This window comes from Drosophila yakuba, chromosome X, assembly GCF_016746365.2.
Source record: "Drosophila yakuba strain Tai18E2 chromosome X, Prin_Dyak_Tai18E2_2.1, whole genome shotgun sequence".
Classification (NCBI taxonomy): domain Eukaryota; kingdom Metazoa; phylum Arthropoda; class Insecta; order Diptera; family Drosophilidae; genus Drosophila; species Drosophila yakuba.
In genome coordinates, this window is record NC_052526.2 from 4,804,698 (window position 1) to 4,818,952 (window position 14,255).

Here is a 14,255-nt window from a genome sequence, read left to right on the forward strand (position 1 = left end):
GTGAACAACAATTAACGAGCGGAGTTTGGCTTAGGAAAATATACACAGTAAATTTATGCGGAAGATGGATTGAAGTACTTTGCGGTGAAGATAATTAATACAATTGGATACTGTATATGTATAAACATTATTACAAGTCACTCTTTTAATTATATCTTGTACAACTCCCCTTCAGTGAATAATTCTAGAATTTTTAGCGGAAATATACGATCAAGTTGAAAATGCACAATGCAAATCCATAAAAGCCAAATACAAAACGCCTATTAAGGAACTAAATCGTATTTTGCGGTTAAATCGTAAAGCCACAAAATGTACACCAGTCCATCTGCTGATTTTACTACGCATATTCTCCTTTTTAATAAAAAAAAAAAGGAATGGCGTTTCAAAGCATTAAGACCCCTATCAAAACGGTTTAATTCGTGTAACCTGCCGTCCCTTTGGTTATCAAGTTATCTTCTTCTTTAAACAGAGTCAGATATATGTAAGTTTGTCCGTGTTTCTAGATCATTTTATAGGGGAAATAGACCCCTTTTGACATGACTTTACATTAAAGCCACACAGGAGTTGAGACGGAGACGATCTTCTTTTCGGGCGGCCGAAAGCGATATTTTTTCACAGGGAGCGTCTTCGAGCGGAACCGTCTTGGATCAACTTTTTCCTGTTCGCCTTTTTTTGGCAGCTGCTCCAGCGACAGGTGTACCTAAATCCCACATATCTACATACAGCGGAGTTCAAGTTATTAGCAATGGGTCGAGATACAGAACGATGCTTCATAAAGAAGGATATTTTAAACTTTTAAATCTTTGAAAAAATCTATAACAGTATACGAATGTTATCTGAAACCAATAAATAGTTTCTAGCTTATAAAATTTTGTTGGCCAGTTTTGGCACACGCACTTGCCCTGAAAGTTTTCTGTTTTCTCACATTCGCAGCGACAGCCAATGGACGAGGCAGCGGGGAAATCATCATTTGCTTTTGGCCATAAATATCAAATTCATATTAGTTGCCAACCAAGTGGAACCCCCTCGATCCGCCGACCCGACCCGTTTGTTTGGCTTATCGTGTGAACTAATCTAAGGGGAGTCTCAAGTCTCGGAACTGGAGTCGCAGCTGTGAAATGATGTGCGAGCCCATGAGCATAATACTTCCCCCATAATACACTGCCCCCTGGAAGCCCTCGAGCCTTACGTGTATTATGGACCGATTGTTGACCGTCTACGCTGAAATTGAAGCCCAGGAAAATGGTGCGACTGGAAGTTGTTTGCAGCTACTTTATTACACTCGGCACCACAAAACAGCCAAGAAGTTCGTCTGAAGGTTTCGCAGCCTGAGATATATACGAGTGTACTATATTAATATATATATCGTTTTTGTCGCCGAGGGTCTCTCGTTGCAGTTGAGTGCCCCCGACTACGGCAAAAGAAACACATTAAAAGCAAATCAAGTGGAGTCATCGGTGTGTTCTCAGCGATTGTCAGTTGCAGGTTGCAAGTTGCACGTTGCAGGTTGCTTCTTGCAAGTTTATAGTTGCTACTTGCAGCGGAAACTTAAAAGAAAGGAAACAAAATAAACTGTTGACTTTGACCAACAATCTTGACGAAAGCCAAAAACAATCAAAGCACTTCGTCTTGAAGAGCTCGCCTAGACAATGGGATCTTTAGATGGGACCGAAATCAAAGCCAGCAACTGTCAACAAATGTTTTTTGGGCTTGGCCCACGCGATTTTGCCACATTTGATTGCCATTGTCTCGCGATGATTTGTTTCCATTACCTCGCAATGTCTGCGTGTCACAATATATATATCGGGGTATATTGGTTTTAGTCAGTCAGTTTGTAACACTTCGCGAATGTCTATTGGGAAAATAATAAAAGATTAAGCTTTTCTCTGAAGAAATGGAATTGTAAGTTATATGAAACTCATAACTGAAAGTTATGTGACTTTCGAGGTACTTTGGAAGTTTGAATTACATTCGGATTGTACACCCCTCGACCTCTCGACACATATCGTGTCGCCCGATGCTGATGCCACGCCTTGTGCTTCGCATGTTGCAAAAGCAGCAGCCGTGTAAGAAATGAAACAGAAATAAGAGCACATGCCGTCCGTGCAATTAGTTTAATGTTAGTGGCCGCACCTAGGCCTCGGCCGCCTCGAAATCTCAAGATCCCAACTCTCGATCCCCAAGCCCCAACTCTTAACACTCATATCCCAACTCCCATTTCAACTCGAAGTGCTGACGATCCCATTCGACTGGGCGATTGGAAGGGGTTAACTACTGTTGTAGGTTGTAAGTGAGTCATGGCGATCGAGATTTATCGAACCGATAATTGAACAGCAACGCCCGAAGACAGTTACACAATGGCAGGCTATTATCGGATGCAAATGGGTGTAAAGACGATCAAGTACCAAAACATCACAATTTATGCCTAATCTGGGAGGTTGATCCATGCCAAAATGGACTGTGAAATTGCAAAGGTCTATGATAATGGTATATTCATTTATTTTATATTTCGTTAAAGTCAACTACGATACGATTAAAAGTATAGTATAGTATCGTTCGTCAGCTATTTATACGAAAGCGAATTAAGCTATCTTGGGGAATCTGCAAACGTTTTACCGATAAGTGGGAAAGTTTCAACTTGTTCATCCGCCATCTAGATATAAGGAATAACAAGAGCTGGTCCCTGTGGTCCCTGTCACGTCTGACATCCCATTTCTTGTTGCAATCGGACTAATTGCTGTACGAACTCGGGTTTTGCATAATTCCCTCGGCATAACCCCATTTTTGAGGAGGGGCCACTGCCGGGGCAATCATTAATATACAGATTTATGTTTATGAAGAGCTGCTTACTAAATTTATGCAACTGGGTGGCGCCCTCAGTTCCCCGAAGAGAACCACTCTACTTTGGCACAACCAACCCAACAATTGGCCATGTGAAAAGTTTGCCTTGACTGAGAACTGAAACGGAGACAGTGAACCCACTCAGTGGAAGACTGAAGACCGAAGACCAAAGAGTGGGTGCACTGGGCGCCCACATCGTTGACCTGACTCACAACCACACTCCACACTCTCCAACCAAAACTTGCGGCCAATTAACACAATTTCGGTGATGATGTTGTTGAAGGTTGTCACATATTAACTGGAGGCCATTGATGAATTAGTGGCGATAAATTAAGGCTTCGCTTAATTGTAACCCGAATTCGAATAACTATTATGTAATAATATATAAACACATATTGCATATAAGCTGTGAAATGCTTACCTGTACGGCACAGTTGAGAAAGCAATTGTTTTGCCCCGGTCCATTGAGTAGTCCCTTGGAGGAGGGCTCCAGCGTGGGCGAGGTCAAGTTATTGGGTGCTCTCAGCAACTCCAGAATGCGATTCCGCTCCGATCCGTTCTGGATTGAGCCCACGACATATGGCTTGGGCGGCTGGCCATAAAGGCTGTTTGTGGGCGTGGCAGGTGTGGCAACTGAGCCACTGGCCAACCGATAGAGTGTGCCCGGCGTGGTCATACCGCGTCCACTTCTGGCTGACATCCAAAAAATGAGCTGCAAATGAAAACAAGAAGGAGAAAGAGGTTAGAGACATGTGTCACTCATCTACGAATGGATCCCTCATGACAGCTTGGGATTGACCCAAAACCAAGGTGTCAAACATGTCCAAACATCTCGGATTGTCAGTGAGGAAACCAAGACTACGGATTTCAAATTTGAGATTTCAGATCTGTGATTCGAGATCCAAGATGATGTGGGTTGGCCCTGACGTGTCGCCAGCAATTAGTCGCAGCTGTGAAATTTCCTTCATGCGAAGCAAAAGCGTGATCACGAAGGTGGAATTTGAGTACTTCACACGGAAACACCAGCCGAGTTGGGAGGTCACTGGATTTGTAACTTAAGAAATACTTATAGTTTTTCCAATACATTAAACTATTTTGTAGTGTACAGCAATATTTACTGATAATTCAGTGGGGGAGATTGCTCTCCAAATTCGACTGCTGCTGGACATTTTGTCATTAATTAATACAAATTGTTTGTTCCAGAGAAGTGCGTTCATAAATATTGATGAAGTGAAATCGGTGCCGTTTGGAATCCTTAAAAACCAAGACGATTGTCCAAACCGAAATGAATACACCCCGCACAGTTCCTCTTTTCTGAAAAGAGCTGAAAGAATTCTGCGAGTGAAAGTCTAGAAAACCAGCATAGTATATTCCTTAGAGAGACATATGTATGTATGAACATATCGTGCCGTGAGTATTTGTGTCACTTGGCGGAAATGGTCAACTGAGATTATGCAACCGTTAATTGCAGGCCAGTCGTCGTCATTCGCAATTCATTCATCAAATTGCACGACGGGGCCAAGACACTTTTTTATCTTTTATGCTTCCACTTCGTTTTGTTCGCACACATTTTGCACTTTGCAATGCGCACAGAAATAGTTAAGCAACCCAGATGGCAAAGAAACTTTCTAGAAAATATATTTATCAACAAAAAAAATCTCCTCAAGGTTCCACCGAGATTTGAACTCGGATCGCAGGATTCAGAGTCCTGAGTGCTAACCATTACACCATGGAACCCACATAACGACCACAGAGCAGAAAAATTCTTATCAATTTCTTCTTCACGTTTTCTAGAGCTATTTTTAGCTGCCAGCAGCGGTTGTGTAAAATAAAAATGCTGAATATGTATAATCTAGATTTAGCTGGAATTTTGATCAAATATTTAAACTCGGTTTTATTATATACATATATTAGATTATGTGAGCTGCACCTGGTTGAACCCATTAAAAAATCTTTGCTAAGCTTATTTTGCTTTTGTTTGATCTAAAGTAATTCCAATTTCCAATTCTGATCACAAGTCAGTTTGATAAATATGATTTTCGGAAAAGCCGAACATTTAAATATTAAATTCCAATCCAGTGCCCTCAATTCCCGGAATTAATGTTTTGGGTGAAACCTGAGAGCTCTGAGTGCATGAAAATTGAGCCCAGAAGTCAAAAGATTCCCCAATTCCGAATTCCCAATGCTCAATTTGGGTTTTATGCGCCGAACGTTGCTAATTGATAAATGCTGCCGCAGGGCACCAGCTCACCTTTCCCGATCCGCTGCACCCTAATTAGCATAATCTTCCCGAGCTGCAGTTGCACCTGCCACCAAAACCGTTTTGCATATTAATCGAGTTGGTTGGAAAATCCAAAAAAAAAAAAAGAAGAAGAAGCAACGTAGTCAATGGAAGGGGAGAGGGGGGGAGGGGTAGTGGCATTTCAATTGCTCTTGCGTGAAATGCAACAATTTGTGGCAGCAACAACGGCCAATCAACATTCGACATCGTCTCGCTGTCAATTCAATTTGAGGATCTATTATTGGGCCATGCAACATGAAAAGTGCGGATAAACTTTATAATTTTTCACTGCTCCTTTTGTTTTAAGATAATTAAGAAATTCTTGATAAATTACAAGTGAAGCAGACAAAAAAAAAAGCAATGCAGCAGCAGCTCACGCAATTGTTAATTGTTAACTGTTTAATGAGTTTGCTTTGGTTTATTACTAAAATTTCGCAAAAAGATGAAGTATTTTACAGTAAATATATGTAATATTGCATTTATAAGTAATAAACAAAACGAATTTTATGCGGACACAGATCAAAAACGTTTTTCATACAACGGCTTAAGCTTTTGGTATACAAAACACCGCACACACTTTTGGGCCCATGTATATATTTCTTTCATTTGGTTGGTCACGCACTCGAATTTTCGCGACAATTACACAGAACTCGGACTAATGGTTTCGGGCCACTCATTATGTTGTTGTCTACCGTCTTGCCCCGAGTCTAACCCATGTCTTAGCCCATGCTGGCGCCACCAGATCGGTCCATTAGTCATAAGTGGACACTGGCCAGAGGATAGGCATTTTCAGTAAGCGGTGGATAGTGGATAGTGAATAGTGGAAGTGGACTGACCTCGCCGGAAAAACGTGACATAATGCAAATTACACCGGGGCCGATAATCGCCCAAGTGGTGTGCCACTATAAAATTGAAATCTGAATGAATTGGTTCAAATAAAAATAGGCTTGGTTAAAGCTTCGCTGGCAGTTCAAAGAATGTTTTCCCATTAGGTTTTTTCATATCAAATTCTCTGGTTTAACCAAATACCAATATGTATTCTATATTTTTTAAGATCCTTTGGTTTAAGTTCGTTAAGAAAGACTAAAGGGAAATTAATTAACTAAATGTGGAATCATGGTTTCTTTCCATTCCCTTTTTTAATCATTTGCTCAAATTGTGTAGAGTCATCGAAAATGGATCACTATAATTCGTGGACTAGCAGAAAGACGGTTTCAATTGGTATTGGGGGGAACTTTCTTCTTTCTGCCACAGATTCTTGTGGTTCCACTAGACCCTGCATCTCCCCCTGATTTTTCCCCGGAGTAACCACCGCCAGTCTGCTTGACTGACAATTACAATAGCTCAATCAAGTAGACAGCAGTCACCTGGCTGGCAGCGCACATGGTCCCAAGACCGGGCCTCATCTCCACGTTGCCTCCATTGCCTCGATGATTGGGAGCAATTGCTCTAGAAACTATACCAAGAATGTTGAGCACCTGTTGGCATAATTTCCTCAGCAGGCAGTGCCTTGTCTCCGACCCTGAGAAATCAATGCAGTTTCTTCTGTTCGCCTGCCTTTGTTTATCGACTTCAGTCGACTTTAGTTCACTTTGCTCAACATCACTGCGAATGAAACGGCCGAACGTGCCGGAGCTGGGAGCTCAAAGCAGGCATCTCTTTCATGGCAAACCATATATCTTGGGGCTTCAATTGACCAGCTGTTAACTAACAAAGAAATAACAAAAGAAAAAGAATAAAAGTGGGAGCTAAATATGCCCGCCCACGTGTTGTTGCTGCCTTCTCCCCGTTTGAATTTGACAACCGAGCCGCCAAACATTTCGTTGTTTCGTTTCGGAACTTGCGCCCCCACACAATAGTAGCCCTTGAGTTACCGCGTTTATCTAGTGGAACACCACCCACACAACGCCCATGCACCTGCCGCACTGAGAACTTCTATTAAACATTACGCGCAGCTTTTTGGATAAAATAAGCTCTACACTTATACGGGCAGAGTACCAAGCGGATTTGTAATGTTTGGCCATTAATTAATAGTGTAGATTATTTCCTGTGTATGAGCTCCACTGAATCAAAATGCAGCAAAGTTTGGCGAGTTTAATCGAAATCCAACGGACTGAATCGAATCTTTTGAAGCTGGCACGAGTTCGGAGCGCTGCCAACAAATTCCAGATTATGTGGCGAATTCCAGTTGCAAACTCAGGTGCCCACATTAATTTGGAATTCCCAATCGACGCGCGTCGAATCGGTGATCGAATTGCAGCCTGGATGATAAACTATGTGGTTCTTTCTAATATAATAGTTTCTTATATAATAGTTATAGTTATACGTGTTTACTACTCATTAACATTGAAGAAGCACAAGCACCTTGTCTACTATACATCATTATCATTACTTTACAATACGGTTCTGAAGACCAAATCAACATACCCACGCATACCCTTTCGGCTGGCTACTGCCCAGAAAATAAGGGCTTCTTTGTGCGGAAAATTTCAGTGCGAAGGCGCTACAACATAAATGCTGGATCTGGACAAGGATCGGGATTGGGATCGGGTGATTGCGATTGCGATTGGGTGAAAAGAGGCGGTGGGCACTGAACTATACTATACTGTCCGTTGGCGACCGCGAAATCGAGAACTGCCAAGACAATGGCTGATTGTGACTGACAGCATAATTTATATTTTTGCGATTTGAACTACGTCGCAGCCGGGCATTTGACTTTCATGCCGACAAAGAGTTGCCGAGAGCCGCGAGATCCATCTCCATGGAGATCTGCAGCTGCAGACCTAGGCTTTCAGCATTTCCATCTATGGTATGTGTCCACTGTGGCGTGAGGAGCCAATCAAATGGAAACGTAGCGAATCGGAACTGTGTGTGTGGCACAACCGCAGCTGTCTGTTATGACAGCGGTTATAAAAAATAGTCCGTTTTTTTTTATAGCAGTGAAAAGAGTTGTCCAAAAGTGGAATGCCATACCTCTTTGAATTCGTAACAAAATTTCCTATCCACCTGTGCTCAAAATATAAAAATGTAATTTTTGCCATTTTTCGCAAATTTTAATGATGTTTTTTTCGAAAACCGAAAAAGTAGGGATAGACATAGTTAGCTATGTTTATTTGCAGCACAAAACAGTCTTTATTTTAGCTGTGCGGCCATTTTTGGTTAAGTTATGGCAAAAACGTCGATTAAAAATATCCGATTTTTTTTTCGAATTTTTCGAAAATTTGTCCAAAAACTATTTTAACAGAGTCGGTCAAAAAGTGATTTGGTTGGTTAGTATTGGTAATTAGGAGTAAGAAACTGTAATTCTTTTCGCTCTCTGACCATTTTCAGCCAAGTTATACGGAAAATACCAATCGTAAATATTGAAATTTTGGCGAAAATAGTTTTTCTGTTTTTTTGCGTAAATAATTATCAGTATTTTTATAACAGCATTCGAAATAGTGGTCCAAATATAAAATGCCATACCTCGTTGAGTTGGTAATTAAATTTCCAATCGAACTGTGTTTTCAAAAAAAAATTCTATGTCGTTCCAATTTTTTGCAAATTTTGATGATGGTACCCCTTACAAAAAATGCGAAAATTTGGCCAAAAACTATTTTAACAGAGTCGGTCAAAAAGTGATTTGGTTGATTAGTATTGGTAATTAGAAGTACAAAAATGTAATTCTTTTAACTTTCTGACCATTTTTAGTCAAGGTTTACCGAAATACCAATCGTAAATATTGAAATTTTGGAGAATTTTTAACAAACATTTTTTTTATTCGATTTTTTCGATAGACATAGTTAGCTTTGTTATGTTATTATTAACAGCCCAATCAAATGGAAACGTAGCGAATCGGAACTTTGTGTGTGGCACAACCGCAGCAGTCAGTAATTACAACGGTCATCTCGGAACTCGGATCTTGGATCTTAAATTTTGGATCTCGCGTCATGAATCTCCATCTCCATCTTCATCGCTATACTCATCATCATTACGATCATCATGGAGGTATGCAAATTGGCCATTGCGGAGGCCTATCAGATGTAGGACTCATTAGCGAATCGGTTTGACACTGGCCATTAGCAACACCTTCGACTAGTTAATTATGGCACCAGCCATAAATCCAAGCTGGATACTCCTAACGAGATCTATCCGGCGATACGGAATACATCTATCTATTGATAGACATGGATCAATGTTTTTGGATAGTGGGTGTGTTATGCAAATGCCACGCATAAAAGACCCAGTATATACGAATTAAAAACCGACTTACATACACACAGACACGGTACGTTTTCTTTTAAACGTATTTTGTGGCTTTTAGCCACATGCGGTTCTCTGGCGTTCTCGCTCTCCATCTCGCTGTAGACGGTTTTATTTTATGGAAATTAACATTTTTTAATGGGTTTCTTTTTTTGGGCCAGGCCCGACAGACACATTAACTGTTTGTCGGAGGAGAGGCGTGTCATGCTGAGATTTCTTTTGCGTACGCATACAAGTGCGTCGTTGGTTTCCTCGATCATGTAAAAAAAAAAACAAAAATGCTACAAGCTGCGTGTTGCTTTTGGGAAAAAGTGCATCGCCCATCCATCGATCCCAACAAGTTTAGGCCACCCGATCGGACTTAACGCTGGCCCACTGGTTTGGTTTTGGGGTGAAAGCGGTCGCGTGTGTAGTAGAAATCGCAACTCCTCATAAGGGAGTTATACGCATTTTAGGTCTCTTACTAAGCGGCGCCATCTGACGGAATTTCTGCCTTCCGAGTCCCGGAATGGTCATAAGGATAATGATCGCTTTCACATGGAACACACAGCTCAAGGCGCTTCGAATGGGAAAACATTAGACAATTTATATGCGATGCGATACGATGGGAAAAGGCAACTACAAGCCACTTGAGTTTTCCGGAAAATGCATCTCAAGTGGCGCTGAACAAGTGCAGCGATCGCATTACAGGACTCAATAGCCAGAAATTAAAAACATTAAAAACCAGTACCGGCTATCTCAATCACTCAATCGCCAATTTAAACTCGATTAACAGAAAAGCCAAATATGAAAACCGTAAGGAAACCAACCGGGTCGCCCCAACAACTCCTGTCCACTCTCCAGTTGAGATGTTGTTGAAATTTAAATGCCGCCAGCGAAAAAGCCCCCCAAAAAAGGCACAACACGCAACTTGGAGCGCAGATCGAACATAATTACGAGCCGGGTGCGGAGAAGACCCCAAAAACGGAATAGTCGGGAATTCTCGACGCGTCTTGAGTTGGGTTCGTCCCCCTTGTTCAGCCACTTCACTCTAATTCCGATTCCGAATCGGAATACGACGCCTACTAGATGACAAATGGTCGATGGCAACGCCATCCGCAGATGGATGGATAGATAGAAACCGTGGTGCGGCACCATAATATGGCAATTCCATGGGAGAACCAAATGGCAGATGGCAGACAATGCTTTGCGACGAAACCGTGGAGCCACGGAGCAGGTTCAATGACAGCCCCGTTCCGCGATAACCATCATCATCGCATCACACAGCCCGTCACTGTGATAATTCATTAAAATTTTGTCGTTTCGCCGTCTTCTCTTTGCATCCACGAAATAAGTAGTGTCTCGAGAGATACATCTAAGAAATACCAATCATCGGACGGAAAGCTTTCCTAGTTTTGAAGTAGATTATATTGCGATTTTGTTTAACAACAACATAATGGAACCCCCAATTTGTATGTGGAACTTGGCTTTACCTTTTGTGGTTTTAGTCATTGTCGTAGTATTTATTTAGTTATTAAATTAGTTTGTTTCTGTCGCCTAAAAACAGAACCCCGGTCCAACAGCAAAGTCGGGCAAAGTTCCCATGCCACCAAAAACTAAGACTAAGCAAATCTGGCGAGCAAGTGAACTCTGCGAACTCCGAACCTGATTGTCGTCATTAGAGGAAAGATGAACGCCACTAGGGGCCAGCCAGCTCGCAAGTTCCTAAGTACATGCTGTGCGTACTTACTTAATAATGCCAGGAGATCGGAGTGTAGGCACATAGATACACACTATAGTACATGTAGCCTCCCACACACACAGCCACCCATACATGCACTCTTATAAATCGCTTTGCCTATGCCTATGCCCTATGCACATGTGCAGCAGCAATCAAAGATCTGTTTATTGTTTACAATGGCCGGCAGAAGCATCAACGTCGCGTCCCTTCTCCCAAATATCCAGACCGTATTTAGCTGGCCAGGCACGTGCCCTGCCCCTAGATCTCCATCACCCTATAAACCTTTAACCCCCCGAAATCAATGAAATTCAGCATCCACCCTAAAAGTGCTGATTTGGTTTATTTTTGGCTGGCCTGGCATTCGATCGCTCTATCATCTGAATTTAACTTGTGTGCAGCAAAAATTGATAAACACTTTATAACTTTACAAGAATCTATTCAATATGAAGCAGTTTTCGGTATAAACTTTGTTAGTTTCTGACTGTATCTAAAAATATACAGAAGATACTTTGCAGTGTACTTCCAAAAGGGTGAATGATGTGGGGAGTCTTGTTGCACTTTATAATGCTTTGGTATGTTTGTTTGTGTTTTATAGACCGTTTATAGGGCAGGAATGCAGAACATTTTTGAGAGTTTTCAGAACTCCCTTTTTTCATCTTTACAAATGCTTCACATAAAGCTTCTGTCCCTTCTAAAGTGTTTTCTTTTTTTAGATTCACTCTCAGCTTGGACCATTATTCCCCAAAATTTGCAATTATTGGAATACAGAAATTCTTTATGCTTCGGTCCAACTCGTTTGAGTCTCATGCAATTTGCTTTGAGCAATTGCTAAATTGACATTTGTTTGTGTGCGCATACACATGTGACTTACTTGTTGCTCCAGTTCAAAACAGCTTATGGCAAATTTTTACTTTTTGCCCAAGGAAATTGTCTCTACTCGCACAATCCACAGACATTTGCATGAATTTTCTATTAGTAGAAAGTTTATAAGTCCGATAAAAAAGATTAATATAAAAAGAGAGCACAGTTCAAAAATTAAGACAAATTGATTTGAAGAAATTTGGGACGTAGTAGTTGCTTGAAAAGTTATTTCTGGATATCTCACAGTCAATTTTACTCGATTTTTTTTCTATTTTGGTCTGCCATCAGAAGTTGGCAAGCAACCTACGATGATCGCTGTTGGTTTTTAATTACACGGCAGCTCGCAGACTGTGTCTCTTAACCCCCCAAAGCCCACAAGCCCACGAAACTGCGGGTTTGGCGACCACCGCGGCAATTAACAATCTTTTGGCGGCGACAACACTTAACGGGAAAACATTTTGCAAATTCGAACGAACGCATCGATTACCTGAACAGAGCTACGCACCTGTCGGCGTTGCGGCGAGGCAGGTGAAAATCGAAACAAATTCAAAAAATATCACAGGCGGCAGCTACGCAAATTTTACGCAATTGGGGACAGGAAAAAAATGCAAAGTGGGTAACTGCGTTGGCCGGTTTTCCCAACACTCGTTCAATACGAAACTTTTTCAGCAAACATTCGAAAACTTTAATAACTGAAGCAAAACCTTTGCCATCAATCAGTAACTCTTGAAACATGGAAATAAGACAAAAAATTGCGAGCATCACGTATAGTATCGGATCGAGAGTGGCTGACCCTGAAAACCCCAACTACTTGTCTCCGAATGAAATGACAGCCAAAGAAGCCGCAGCAACAAAACATTATAAAAAGTGTTTGCCAAAAATGTTAAACCAGAACAGGCCAAAATAAAAAAGAGCCCGGCAAAATTGGCTGAGAGAATCGCTGTGTACAGACCTTCAGAAGCCATGAATCTGTTTTCGGTTTTTGTGCATCTGAAGGCTTTCTTTGGTATCGGTGTCAATACTTGAACCGACTTCCAAATTCGAAATTAAGTCCAACTAATGTAACTCATTTGATTCTACACTTGTTCCCATACTATAAGTTTTAGGCCCATTCGAAAAGCAAATTCACCTTTGACGGGAAACCGGGAAACCCTGATCATCCGTCCAATGACGCCTCTCCAGAAGTCATTTTCTTTCCTTTGGGGTTTCCCTGTTTCCCTGGCAAACCGTAGAAAATCACTTCCCAGGCGGATCAGCGATTGAGTGAATGATTGATGGATGCCCAGCGCACATTATCTCGAATCTCACACATCAACTGCCCCCCGTCCCCCCAAAACCTAATCAGATTAGCTGGATGTCATAACCCGGCATGGTTATGGGTAGTTGGAATAGGTATAAGTATAGGTATAGGTTTTCACTTACCAGGCTACACCTGTGGCTAATATGATGATGACGATCGTGGCGATGAAGGGCGGAGGCTGCGGCGATGCAACAATTGCGGTTGCATGTTGACCGGAAGTTTTCGGCTGGCCGCAAGGCAGGATATGGATATCGCTGGATATCGGTGGATGTCGGTGGATGTCGGTGGATGTCGGGTCTTGAGTTTATTGTGTATATTCCCTTGCCGAAAGAGAGGCAAAAAAAAAGAAAGAGAGTGCGAGAGGGCTTTGCCCTGAGTGTTGGCCACTTTTCACACGCTTTCACTTGAACAAAAACTCAAAAAACTCAGCAAACACAAAAACAAACTCAAGTCGGCCACTATTTGTTTTTCATCTTCATTATTCAGGTTTGCAATCGCGGTTTAGTTTTTTGACAAAACAGGCAAAAGCCATCCAGCAACTAATGGCTTGGCCTCGCAAAGACAAACAAACTGGCAAAGACACACGCGGACGTCAACAAAAACACAACTGTGTGGCAACTGCGCAAACGCAAAGGCAAATGCAAAGACACTGACAGCAAACGCAAACAAAGTCAGGGCATCCGCTATAAATCGAAACACACCGCCAGCGAACCGGCACGTCCGTTCGCTTCCGAGAGTAAAGAACGACTGATTGAAAACGCAGTGGAGATCCGCGATGGTGGAGAAACGCGATGATGGAGAGACGCTATGGTGGAGAAACGCGATGATGGAGAGACGCTATGGTTGAGAAACTCGATGAGTATTTAGTTAAGTCTTCCACCCACGGAGAGATCATGCCTTTCCCTTAGCCAAGACTCGAACCCATACAGAGACTTTTTATTGCTGATGGTGAGGTGAATGTTCAAAAAATAATTCTCAAGCTCTTTTTCAGCGGCAAAAGGAAATAAATT

At 41.8% G+C, this 14,255-nt stretch overlaps 1 protein-coding gene, 1 long non-coding RNA gene and 1 other non-coding gene across 3 annotated transcripts in view; 1 reads left to right on the top strand and 2 right to left on the bottom strand.

Moving 5' to 3' along the window:
- The window catches only part of LOC6524293, a 47,397-nt gene extending 33,420 nt beyond the window's left edge, over window positions 1-13,977 (bottom strand). Inside the window, exons 1-2 of the mRNA XM_015190105.3 lie at window positions 13,368-13,977; window positions 3,263-3,553 (exon numbers count right to left, since the gene is read on the bottom strand). Of these exons, the coding sequence (XP_015045591.1) occupies window positions 3,263-3,541 (279 nt within the window). The 5' untranslated portion in view covers window positions 3,542-3,553; window positions 13,368-13,977. The remainder of the gene's footprint in view (window positions 1-3,262; window positions 3,554-13,367) is intronic.
- Trnaq-cug lies at window positions 4,507-4,578 on the bottom strand. The gene has a single exon. It is a non-coding gene; the product is annotated as a tRNA-Gln (tRNA).
- Window positions 11,528-12,882, top strand: LOC120320836. The gene is made up of 2 exons (XR_005560418.2): window positions 11,528-12,557; window positions 12,615-12,882. It is a non-coding gene; the product is annotated as an uncharacterized LOC120320836 (long non-coding RNA).
- Window positions 13,978-14,255: the final 278 nt, after the last annotated feature.